We start from the raw sequence: 13297 nt of genomic DNA, 5'->3' as shown, positions 1-13297 counted from the left end.
TACCATTCCTTCATCCAATCCCCAAAGAATGAGTAACCCTTTACAGCAATATCCCTCTCCTTATTACTACATATCCCAATCACTGCCACCTCTGAAATCTCAATATTCCCTTTTAACAGCATTGTATGAAATTAATGTCATTCCTCAAACTTTTTATGTATGTCATTCAGATTTGTACATTCCCTTCCTCATAAGTCTCTGCATATTACTCTACTCCCTGTCCACACACAGCTTAACTCCCATCCCCAAACCCAAGTTGTCATTTTAATGCACTTGCTATTCAGTTACTCATTTCCCCAGCTTCATCCTGCCTAGTTCAAACCCACTTTCTTTGAAATATATTAAGCACAATGTCCAAACACAAAACAATATATTAGCTGTCTTACTACACATGTAAGTACTATGCTAGATGCCCTTGTGGGCCATTTTAAGCCTAGCTAATTTCCCTTCAAAGGTGAGAATCAAACCCTGTACCTTGTGTCAATTAAGTAAATATATCCCATAAATGCATATGTTTATAGGTAAGTACTAGGCTAGCTGCCATTGCAGGCCATTTTAATTTAGCAAATTCTTCTTTTCTTGCTCAAAATAACCAATCCCATTTGTTTATAGATTGGCCTTACCTACCTCATGGTCGATAATTATATATTACCCTAATGAGAATAACTGGGATCATACTATAGACATTTTTAGGGGAGACTTGCATGGAATAAACCATTTATGATCTGCCTCCATCCATTAGTAGTATAGGGGGCAGTCCTGGGGTTAATTTTGTTTCCCTTTCATAGATCTGAGTTAATCTATAATCATGTATCCTTGTAATCTTTTGTGCATGGTCTGACAAAGATGTAACCGGGCAGATGTGGGCCTAGCTTCAGACACTGTTCCAGGAAAATACTGGTGTAATCAGATGAGCACAACTTGAGCAAAACACAGCAGATTATTCTTTAGCAGAAATGGCAAAAAAAAATTAAGGTTAACTGAGATAAGCTACAATAAAAGTGAATGAGAGCAATACAGCAACATCTTAGAAAGAGCTAATGAATGTAAGCCTAACATATAAAATGGCTGCAATGAACTTCAAACTAGATTAATAAAATTAAAATGATGAGACCAAAGAAAAGTGAGAAGATGAGTTAATATGACAGGCAATACTGTGTGGGATTTTTTACAGCACTGGTAAAACAGTAGAGGATTCTAGAAGGAAGATACTGGTCAGGGAATGTGGTAGACATGCTGCTTACTACAGCAGCAGAGAGCAGTTTTATTTATTTATTTAAATTTTCTTAACTAGGTAAAAGAATTGGTCCAAAGACAATTTTCAATCATATTCTGGACCTAGAGCCAGGAGACACCTCAAAAAGGCATGATTATCCAAAATGTATATACAGAAAAACAAAACCATACAATAGAGCTACAGGAAAACAGGGGTACAAGAAAAACATATAGTTGCAAGTAAACACAATGGTAGGTATATCACAGTAATTAAGATAGATAAAATTATGGTGGAATCGCTGTGCTTCAGTGCTCACAAAGAGTTGATACAGCACCATAGCAAAGTACTGACAACCTTAAGACAGCAGCTAATATATACTTATTTGCAATATTTAAGGGACTGAATTCTGTCAACAGCCATAGTCGATGTATGGATTGTGCATTGGTTAGGGAGGTATACATATAACTGGAAAGTAATAGTTGATGCAGCCAAGTTCACATATTCATTGGTACATACTAGGCAATCAGTTGGTTACAAAACCATTACAAGCCAAGCCACAAAAAAAATTTTCAAAAGTTCCACCCAGTCTCAAGGAAGGCAAGATAAGACAGACCAGTGGATAATTTGAGGCTGTCCATCCAATAATCTAGGTTTACATTGAAAGGGCAAGGATGCTACTCTGCTTGACATACATTGGAATATTGTTCCAGAGGCGAGAGAAACACAGAAATGTGACTCTATCAAGCCAGAATGTCTTATCTGCTGATGAAGGTTTAGTTCCTTTAACCAAGTTCATAGGTTCATAGGTAAGTACTAAGCTAGCTGCCCTTGTGGGCCATTTTAAGCCTAACCAATTTAATGTTTGTACTCAAAGTAACATATCCCATTCAGCTAGAGATTGGCCTTATCTGCCCCATGGTCAATAATTATACAGCACCCCTATTGAAAATAACTGGGATCATACCATAGATAATTTGAGGGGACCCATGCATGGGATAAAGCATTTAGGAACTACCACTGTCCATAAGTAGTACAAGGGGCAGTGCATGGGTAAATTTTCTGTTTACCAACCATAGGTCCAAGTTGTTGAATAGGAAGAGGGATGAACTACTTTGTTTTATGTGGATGTAAAATCTGTTCAAGAGCAGCAGTATCCTCTGCAAGATAGACTTGTTTCTCCAAACTATTCCATTGATGTTGTAAAAGAGGCTGTGATCCCTAGATGGAGTATTTTTTATGTCAACTGACTTGCTGATGTGCAGTAAATCCATCAGTAACTGGCTGGAGGATACCTTGGATGCCAGGCATAGGTCACCTCTTAGCAGTCTGTAGGATACCAAGTATAGAGACAGGGCTTTGAGTCGGTCCATGTAGGTCATGTTGGTTAGGCTTTGTACCCTTATTTGAGTATTTAAGATACCATTTGTTTAGTGAAGGAATAGGAGATCAAAGAGGATTAGATCTTTCACGGCTTGAAAGGATAGACACAGATCTCTATGGAGGAGTCTATAAAAGTCTGAGTACAAGGAGAGGGGTGCCAGAGTCTCCTTGTATATATTCTTTTTTACCAAAATGAACAATTCTACATTTTTTTAATTTGTAATTTGGGATCATTGTCTTCCACCAATTATTAACTTGGTCTAACCAATATTGGAGCAATTATGTAGCTGTGGAAGATTGAATAATAATATGCAATTTATAGTTGTCTACAAACTTAGATAATTTAAGTTAGGGGGTTGGCCTGAAGGTCTGAGAAATTGATGCTATCTAGAACAGAGCCCAACACTGAGCCTTGTGGTATACCACTACTAACTTTTCAGAAGTGGCACCTGCGATTCTAACCAAATGGGTTCTGTGACACAGCCAGTTAGTTATCCACCACACAATATAAAAAAAAAGATTTAGATTCAGTTTTACATGTCTGTCAGTAATGACTGCAAAGTGTCAAAGGACTTTATTAGGTCCAGATATGCTGTATGCATGTGCATAAACGCTATCCACTGCTTCTGTTACATTTGCAAATAAATTATTGAGGTTTAAGAGGCATAACCTTCCTTTGACAAAGGCAAATTGATGAGGGTCCAGTACTGAGAGATTTTTGAATGCCCACATTAATGAGGTTTGGGATAATATGATTCATAACTATACATATGAGGCTAGTTACACTAATATGTCTGTAGTTACCAGAGCCCATGTTTGGGTGATCCGTGTGTAATGGAATTACAAGGGTTATTTTCCTGGCTTCAGGAACATAACCAGTGGGGAGGTTTATATTGAAGATTTTACATAACAGTTCCGATAGGCTATATTTGGCATTGATAATTAGGTAACCCGGTATATTATCAGGGACAATGGATGAGGTGCTCTTAGCTTTTAAGATGGCTGATTGAACTTGTTCCATAGTAACTAAAGGGGGTAACTGGGATTGTGTAATCTGTGGAATGGCCATAATTGTGGGAGGAATAACATTTGCACTAAATTTGTCATCTAGGATATTCTCTGTTTCCTTTTGGTCATAGTATGCAGTAGTATTGTGAACTAGCTCTGAATATGGTTGGGTGATAGATTTTAACTTCCTGACATAGTTGAAGAAATATTTGTAGTTTTTAGTTTTAGTGGTTGTTTCAAGTTCATAATTAACTGTCTTTATACCACTGACTTCCTAATAGCTCCTTTATGCGCTTTATACTTTGCTTTAGTGTACAGGTTTTTTAAGGTAAGTAGAATGCCTTTTTAAAACATCTACATTGTGCAGTCTTCGTAAGATGTGCTTTCAAAAACTTTTTACATGAAAGCAGGCTTTCAGCCTAAAGCACGATTTGGTGCAATCCATTGCAGTTTTAAGGAGCCATTTTAAAGAAAGCTCTCACAGCAAAGGCAGTGGTGTGTATAAAGTGTCTAATGAATTGCAGGCTATCATTACTCATTGGCTTGTAACTGCAATTCCTGTTGAATAAGGAGATTTTAAGTGGGGGTATTTGGCAGAAACATTGCTCTAGGTTCAACAGGTAGTCACATAGCATTATGGATGGTTATGCACTGGTGTAACCTGTGGTGTGGCAAATGACTACACTTTATAATTTTGTTCTCTGTTTGTAGAAGGTAGATATTTCTATGTGAGTTTAGTGAAATAACTGGGGGTATATAGCCAAAAATTAGCAGTAATGCTAATGTATTATTAGCAATCAGTTTTCTAGCTTTTTTACTTGCAAGATGTAAAACTTTGGATGAAATGTTTAGCTGGGAAATAGTTTTATTTTCTTCAGCTACTGCATGTTTATTAAAGGTCAAAGTCTGATTGTGAATGTAGTGAGTGCAATGGGCATAACAAGTGGGTTTATTATTACTAATAAGAGAGCATAAACTATTTTTTGTTGAGTTCCAGATATCATTATGCTGGAGTTTTGAGTAATTACTGTCCATGTGTTAGCAGTCAGACAATTCTACACAAACCATAGATCATGTGACAGACAAGATCTGATAGCAGTGTTCTCTGAATTTGAGACACAACATTGTCTGCTTAAAGGATACAACTGATATTGCAAAAAAGTTGAACGGGAGGTCATTTATGAATAGGGGCAAAAAACAGACCCAGTATTTATACTCAAAGACTACTCTTATGGATGTTATGCAGAACCATAACAAAGGTGGGTCAATGTGGGCATCTGCCCTGGGTGCAAAGTGTTACAGGGTACAATTGACAGTTGCAGATGGAGTGCAGTTGCAGTACTCACCCTTCATTTAAGAAGCCATGGGCATTATTGCAGCTTCATAAATGAATGCAATACTGCAGCCACACTTGCAGTTAGAAGCTCAGTTGCAAGGTGCTGTTTTATTTATCTATTTATTTATTTGGTTCTCAATGTCTGGCTAGTAATTGTTGACACATATTGTACATCTTGTGTTGGATTGGACGTTTTCAAATCATAGTAAAACTTTGTGAAATAAACTAATTGTGTGCAGTTTATGATGAAGAAATTGAAAGCTGACATTTTGAAATGGTTTCTTGTGATCAAGGAATACAGCACCAGTAAGCATACCCTCTTTGACATTATTATAGACTGGCCATTAAGGAGTAAAATACTGTTACGGTGCTGGACTTTGGCCTAAATCCATGCTGATTGTCAAACAGCAACTCTATGCTATTTGTCTAATAACAAATCATATGCAGTGATATAATCCAAAACTTGGGTGTAAATCATTTTCTCAAGAATTTTTACCATTGGGCAACTGCTAGCTATATGGTGGTAGTTATTAGGAGAAGATGGGTTGAGAACTTTGGGGAGCCAGATACTTAGTGAATGTTTAAAACTGGAAAGGACAATTTTTGTCATTAGAGTAAGATTAAGGATAAAAGTAAGGAAACTGCGTAATAATGAACTGCCCATTTGAGGACACCTGATATATAGAAAGTGGAAGAATGGGCTACATTTTGAAGTCAGTATTTTTGCTAGGAAATACTGCATGCTTGATTTATTGGTTGCCTTAAAATAAAATTGAGGTAATTCTAGAAGTTATTGTAAGGAAGCTTAAGAAGGAGTTACTATAGTACTGGTAAAATATAAAGTGTGTGCTTCACTGGGAAAGGCTATAGTATCTTAAAGATCATTTAGGTTGGAAATAATTTTTCCTGTGCCATCTGTGGATGCTTTTGGGAAAACTTTAATAGTACAGACATGCTAAATGGATTGCCAAAGCTTCTTGTAAATAGGAAACATTGGTGTGCAGATGTCCTTATCCTAGCCAAGAGAGCATAAAAGAATCAGCTAGTCATCAGTGAGCAGGGGCTACATTCTAGAATTCACAGGGGGGACTTAAGCACCAGCTTTATAAGGCTTAAGGAGTAACATCAGCTACTACATAAGTAAGACCTTCAATTTATGAAATAAGTAATGGGCATGCTCTCTTAATAGCAGTGCACAGTGCGATGGACTGAGCTGGTAACATCAAAGTGTTCAAACACAAGGCCCTTCTTGCCCCACTAACGCAACGGTATTGCTCATGGGGAAGTGCTGTATCTCTTAATATGGACCAATGTCCAGCCATTAAAAACTGCTACCCCTTTTTAATTCATTATCAGCTGTGTCAAAGTGTGAATTCACAAAACAGTCCACTTCTCTTTGTGGTTCATATTAAATACTGTAATTGCCTTGCCTACTTTAGTACTGACTACTTTTCTGGAGGTCTCTCCTTTGTTTACTTATTGTGCTGTTTCACACAATCTGCTGGCTGTGCTAAAAGGTATCCTGTGTGAACACTTGGTCAAATGAGTTTTGAGGATCATGCTCATTTGCTAACTTAGTGTTGTACTTGCATATATTTACATGGAGATATTCCAGTTATTGAACCCACTTGTGGGCACTCTTACATGAGCAGTGCTGCTTTGTTTTTCAAAGGTCTGTGCTTGTGCAGACTGGTCGACTCCTTCTGACATGAGGTGTGGCACCAATGTAACTCACAAAAATAGTTTTCTGTGAGTGCAGTTACCATAAAACTAAATTGCTGACATCTACTTTGAGTTCCTCAAAGTTTTTTTTTTTTTGCAGATGGGCAAACCCCCCTGTACTGTACCCCTGAAATGTGTGTGTTTATTTATATATATATATATGTATATATATATATATATATATATATATATATATATATATATATATATATATATACATATATATTTATATATACACACATACACACACACTAACTCCAAGGTTACACAACAGTGAGGAAACTAGCAAACTCCATTAATGCTGAAAGTGGCTTTCAGAGAATTTACTTCAAAATAATCACACTGACAGCCATTATACCACTGACTGGTTCCTGGCAAAAGATGAACAGCATTAAGATATTTGAGGAAAAGATACAGGGATAATGCCAACATTATCTAAAAGTCTGACAGTAAGAAAATTGATACTATAGGTATTTTTTCTATCACCCCATAAGGTGAGACTGGGTCACAAGCCAGTGTGATGAGCTATGTGCTGTGCAAAGTGTCTTTAGGTCACTTAAGAATACAATACTGGTGTCATTTTTTATTTGGAGATGAAGCAGTTAAGATGGAAGGTTAGACTTATTTGTGAAGGACAAAGAAATCAAAGCTTGGATGCTGGGACACATCTACACTAACAGTGGTGGGATAATAAATGGATTTTTCCAAAGCAAATAAACTGAATATAGTTATACAGTTAATGCCACTACCAATAAGAATGATAAGGTGCTAAATACTTACGGTCTGAAACTTGCAGAGTGAAGTGTGGGTAATCACCTCAGGGAGCACCACAGTTTTTAAATGTTCTGTCATCACACAGGCATTTGAAAAGAAACAGCAATGAACTATCTGACTGAGGTACTAGTAATGCTTAGGGAGAAAAGTAGATAACTGCAGGTTGTGGGGTGCATTTAACCATATGACCAAGATAAATACGGTCAAGTAGTGTGGATTCCACTATACCCCAAAACATCATCTGTTTAAAATAACTTGTACTGTTGGTTTAGATGACTGCAATATGAAAGCCTGCAACTAGGCCGCTGAGTGTAAGCAAAATTTGAGTTTGCAAAGACAAAATTCTGCAGCTATTCAGTTTACGCTACTTGTGAAAACATCTCGGTCTCTTGCTATCTTTATTGTACCTGTGCACTAAAATATCTGCCTTATTTTTATGGACGTTACCTTAGTTCAGTTCTCAGACTGTAGTGGTCCTTGCCTGTTTTATGTACTTGTCTGAATGTATAATGTAAACAGACAGAGACAGGTAATGAAGATGCAATGTACATAGCCAATGAACCCCCTTAGCATTAAACTGAATTCTGAAAACTGTCTCGCTTACACTGCAAAGAGAATCAGGCTGGGAATCTATTACTAGCTACTATGAGCAGTACTGGTAACATTTTGGACAATAAATATAACATTTATCAGCCTTCTAATCATGGTATGTGCAATGAAACTTTAGAACTATGATTCTAATGCTTCTGACAAAGGAGCAAGCAACCACTATGAGACAGTGAGGCTTTGAAAGAAAAGTACCCAAAATTCTAGGTTCAATGCAATGGAAAATTCATATAAGTTAAAAAGGAAGAATTTGTTTCTTATCAGTCCAGTCTGTTGATGTTGTTTTAAATGTCTCATACAGACTATATTTGTTGGGTTCCATAGTAATTTCAGCCCACATTCCTTCATTCAAATGGTAGTATCTTTTAGGACCTTTTTAATGAAGAGCTTAGTTTAAGAGATTCAATCCACATTTATTTATTAGCCAGGATTATTATTTATTAACCAGTATCCACATGGACCTTTTACTGACTCTGCTGGCAGCACTCTCTGATTTAGTAACCTGCCCAGAGTTTCATAGTATGCAAATGGAGGATGAAGGAATCAAACCCTGGACTACAAAAGCAGCTTGTTACCAGCAGCTCATAACCTTAACCCTCTGCATTAAGTGTTAGACATTCTTGGAATGTGGTTCTACATTTCTGTTTCACCTATCTCATATCTGTATCTAAAAAAAGTTATAACATTAACATTTTATGACAGGTTTCTACTAATTTAGGATATCTACAATAATGCAACTTGCACATCTGAAGTCAACAAAAGGCATATTATAGAAGTAAAACACGCCTATCACTGTGGTTTGTAGCAGTATGCCCTTGCTTCCTGTTGTCTTCCTGTTTCTGCCTCTGAAACCATTACTGGAAAAGAGGTACTAGGGTGGAGCAAATAATGTTACCGCATGTTATTTTGACTCAGAACGGTAAAAAAAATACTGTTAACCCAGCAGCAGCATCAACATTTCTTCCACGGTCCTGTTCTGAATTACTTTATTGGTAATAAATGAGAAAAAAAGAACATAATGCAGGGCTGCTAAGCAAAGAAACGAATAACAAAAATAATGTACCCATTAGCTTCAATATGTCCAAAAGCTACATACTGGTAAAACATTCAGGCAAAGCTTGTGTATGACCTTGCATACGACTCATCTGTATAATTACATGACAGGTGCCACCCTGCAGGCTTGGTGTATTTAATAAAACTCTAAAACCCTGCAAAGAGAGAAGCACTTATGCAGTATATAGATCCCCTTCCAGCAAACTCTGCAAATGATCTCAAGATAGCCTGTTGCTGTCCTTCACAATTCAGCTCTGACAGTGCAAGAAACACTGAATCTGGACACACACAGTCAGTGCAAATTTCACCTCTATTCTCAGATTTATAATGGATTATTTGACTCTAAAACGACATCCTGTCTTCAAATATGGATGTGCCACATAAAGGCATACAGTACTAGGTGTTTGCCCTGGCTCTCTGACTGGTATATTTCTAACCAGGGTTGTACAATGTTTTATCTATGGTGCCATAATCTATTTTTTTTATTTATTTATTTGTATTTGTTTACTGGGGTAGTGCACTTATGTCAATGGATCATTTGCAGGCACAGCCTGGGAAAATAGAATCACGTAAGAAATTAACAAAACATATTTATAGACACAAGGATATGTTACAACATTTAGTTCAAGAAGTATTTTGCAATGTCAAAACATGCATGGAAATTGGAATCATGCTTAGAAGAGCGTTTTGGATAGTATGTAGCCATAATGAATAGGTTATGCTACAGGGATAGAGAGGTATGAAGACATTAGGAGAGGTGAGTGTGAATAGTTTGGACTACATTTGAGGGATGTAGGAGGCAAAGCACTTTCCATGAAGAGAGTGGTGATTGCTCCCGCCCAGAAATTATCTTATAAGCTGCACTGTTATTAAATCCATTTTAATGTATCACTTTGCAGCTACTCCTGAAGTGGTCCAGCATCACTGCAATGTTAAATATAGCCCTTCGGTTAACCTCTCATTGTCTCCTGCCTGGTCATTTGTGTTGCTTACATTTTTAAAACACTTTCTCCCAGCTACATATAGGATCGACCATTTGATGTTGATGTCCGCATTACAGCTCCATTATGACATACTCATCCTACTAACAGGTGCAAGAACTTTGCTTGTAAGGAGCTATGCTATCCATACTGTAGGTATGAACCATTTTTTGCTTACTCTTCTATCCCAACCCACCCCCAAGGAATAGGAAAGGGCAACTGTATAACTTAAGGACATTATATTAACATGCAAATTGAGCCCATCACTTAATTTCATAACCTTCACAAGGTGCTATGCCACTATTATTTATGTAGCATCCAGTGCAATTTCATCAATCTCCACTAGCAGAGCACCCTTGTCTATCCCTATGACAAATAAGTCAGTTTAATTAGATAATTTCTTCCCTCCCTGAGGAACCTTCAGACACTCAAGCTACTGTTCGAACTCAGACTGCCAGCATCACAGAAGGATGATTTGTTCTTGTACCAAGAAACATCAGATAATCTTCTTCCTTTAAGAGTATGTCTTTGTTACAACACATTTAATTATGCAGTCTTACATGCCATTGGCATATCTAGGCTATAGGTACCCACTGATTTTGGATTTTTGTTTAAATTTAATATTGTCAAGCATTATAATTACACTTTGTGTCATACTGTTTGCTTGAGTTGGTGACCTAGTCTGTTGTCTGAACACCATAGCATCTTGCTTGTATGGTTAAACTGTTATTATTTGTATGTCTATACTTCTTGATAGATTTTGTCTGGATTGCTTTTACTGTGAACCACCACTTAAAATGAGGCATTGACTCAATAGGATATTGCTGCTTACTGAAAATCAAAGTACAATATCTGTCTTTGCCTTTATAGGTGTTATTTCTCTGAAGAAGATGGATCCATATGGCACCGAATTCTGCTACCAGAGAAACACCAGTGTGATCCTTTTCCACTATAACTACACTGGGAAGTTGCAAAACAGACAGCCCGGGGAAGGTGTAGACATCGCATGGATTGTGTTTTTCGCTATCAGCTGTTTCATTGTTCTAGAGAATTTTTTGGTACTCATTGCTATTGTTAGCAATACCCGTTTCCGCAGCTGGGTCTACTATTGTATTGCTAACATCAGCTTAAGTGACATGTTAACAGGGTTGGCCTATATAATGAACCTTTTCATGTCAGGTAAAAAGACCTTCCAACTAACGACTACTTGGTGGTTCATCAGAGAAGGTGCACTTTTTGTCTCCTTAGCAGCTTCCATTTTTAGTTTGCTTCTGACAGCAGTAGAACGATATTGTACAATGATCAAACCCATCTTGCACACTGAAATAAGGAAAATTTATCGTGTGTATAGCCTCATTGCACTATGCTGGGCCTTAGCCTTCCTTATAGGACTACTGCCTCTGTTTGGCTGGAACTGTATTTGTGATTTTCAGAACTGCTCAACTCTTCTGCCTTTGTATTCCAAACATTATATTCTATTTTGTGTGGTAATGTTTATTGTGATACTAATAGGAATAGTTTTCTTCTACTCATCAATTTATCGCTTAGTACAGATTAAATCCAAGACAGTGGCCAGCACACGTAGCAGGCAGAAATCTTTTAGACTTCTCAAAACGGTTTTCCTGATCTTTGGAGCTTTCATTGTCTGCTGGTTTCCACTTTTTGCTCTGTTGCTAATGGATGTTTTCTGTAAGTCAAGCCCCTGTGGTCCACTGCACAACAGTGAATGGGCCATTGCATTGGCTGTTCTAAACTCTGCCCTCAATCCAATGATCTACTCATTAGGCAGTTTGGAAGTCCGAAAAGCAATTCTGAATGTTCTCTGTTGCTGTTGTATCAGAGTTGGATGTTTTGAAAACATGGAATGTTTGACATTTTCTGATAGTGCTGCAGGAAACTCTACAGAAAGTTCACTTCGAATAAGAGAGAGTTTTCGAAACCTTAGAGCATTAAGCACCAGTACAAATGGAGAAACATCACAACCAACTAGCCCACATGACTCTCGTAAATGGAGAAGCCGTGTTCTTTCTTCTAGCTCCAACTTGACTGAAACTGCTGTGTTATCACAGAGTCCACCTTGACTATAAAGTGTATCATATTCTGTAAACCCAGCATCATACAAGAGTTTGTGTGATCCTTGTACAATGTTAAGACATTACAGATGAAATGAGTGTTAACAAAACAAATTGCAATGTATGAGCCAATACCGTGACGGGCTCATTTTTAAAACAGAGATTTACCTTTACAGGTGATAGATTATTACAAAATATGCTTACTTGTATAGGAACATGTCTTGATGTACATCACCTGAAGTGGACACATTAAGAATGAAAGATTAAGATGAACAACTAATGTAGGTACAGCAAGCACTATTAAATAAATTGATCCTCAAAGGTAACACTCACAGTTTGAAAAAAAAGCCTCCTTTACATCCTTAGAATAAAAGAACTGCTAATTTCGGATCAGTGTGCATATTTCTTTACAATGTTTTCTTAAAATATGGTAAAGTAAATTTTAGTTGATGTTGTCCACTCCAAGCATGGTAATGCAGTAATTGTATTACATATAGCTAGACTTAGCTTTGTATACAAGTATTAATGGTTATCCCTACCTTCACAAGAGCTTGGGTTCATATACTTAATGCCACATTTTCATTCTATCATACAAAGAATTACAGAGTGAATCTTGCCATATACTGTATAAAGTTCACTATTTTTTAATATCTATGAAGACATATCAGTTAAAGTACTGTGGCTACACACGCTGGCAGGAAATGTGCACCACCCACATATAAAGGAACCAAACCCATGAATAACACTGGTTTTGGTGGTTAATGCTTCATATCTAATATCAAGCAGCCAATACATAAAAGTGCTTATAGAATACTATTTTTATGATGTCAAAAAATTTGCAAAAGGTGAAAACATTTCTTGCTAGTGGATATATTGACTTAGCTTGTGAAAATGGAACGGTGTTTTCTGTCAACACAACTGTTGCAATACACTTTTTAAGGTAAATCAAAAATATGGAGATTACACAATGTTCATAGAATGTTATTAGGCGATTGACTGGAGGGTCTTGTCAAGCCTAGTCGTTTAATCCCAATATAATACTAGATGAGAAATATTGTCTATGCCTAAGATTTTTCTAACAAGAACTATCCATGTCTAGGAGAGAAGCCGGGGCAATCCCTGACAGAAATTTACAGCTTCCCATCCAGTC

The 13297-nt window shown here is 37.1% G+C and overlaps 1 protein-coding gene across 1 annotated transcript in view; it reads left to right on the top strand.

Moving 5' to 3' along the window:
• S1PR4 (sphingosine-1-phosphate receptor 4) overlaps positions 1-12537 on the top strand; it is a 20385-nt gene extending 7848 nt beyond the window's left edge. Inside the window, exon 2 of the mRNA XM_044053744.1 lies at positions 10946-12537. Coding sequence (XP_043909679.1) covers positions 10966-12156 — 1191 coding nt within the window. The 5' untranslated portion in view covers positions 10946-10965 and the 3' untranslated portion in view covers positions 12157-12537. The remainder of the gene's footprint in view (positions 1-10945) is intronic.
• The last annotated feature ends 760 nt before the right edge of the window (positions 12538-13297 follow it).

This window comes from Protopterus annectens, chromosome 13.part0, assembly GCF_019279795.1.
Source record: "Protopterus annectens isolate FY-2018-M chromosome 13.part0, PAN1.0, whole genome shotgun sequence".
NCBI classification, from domain to species: Eukaryota; Metazoa; Chordata; order Ceratodontiformes; family Protopteridae; genus Protopterus; species Protopterus annectens.
Note: the sequence above shows the minus strand (reverse complement) of the source record. Positions and strands in the feature narration are given on the sequence as shown.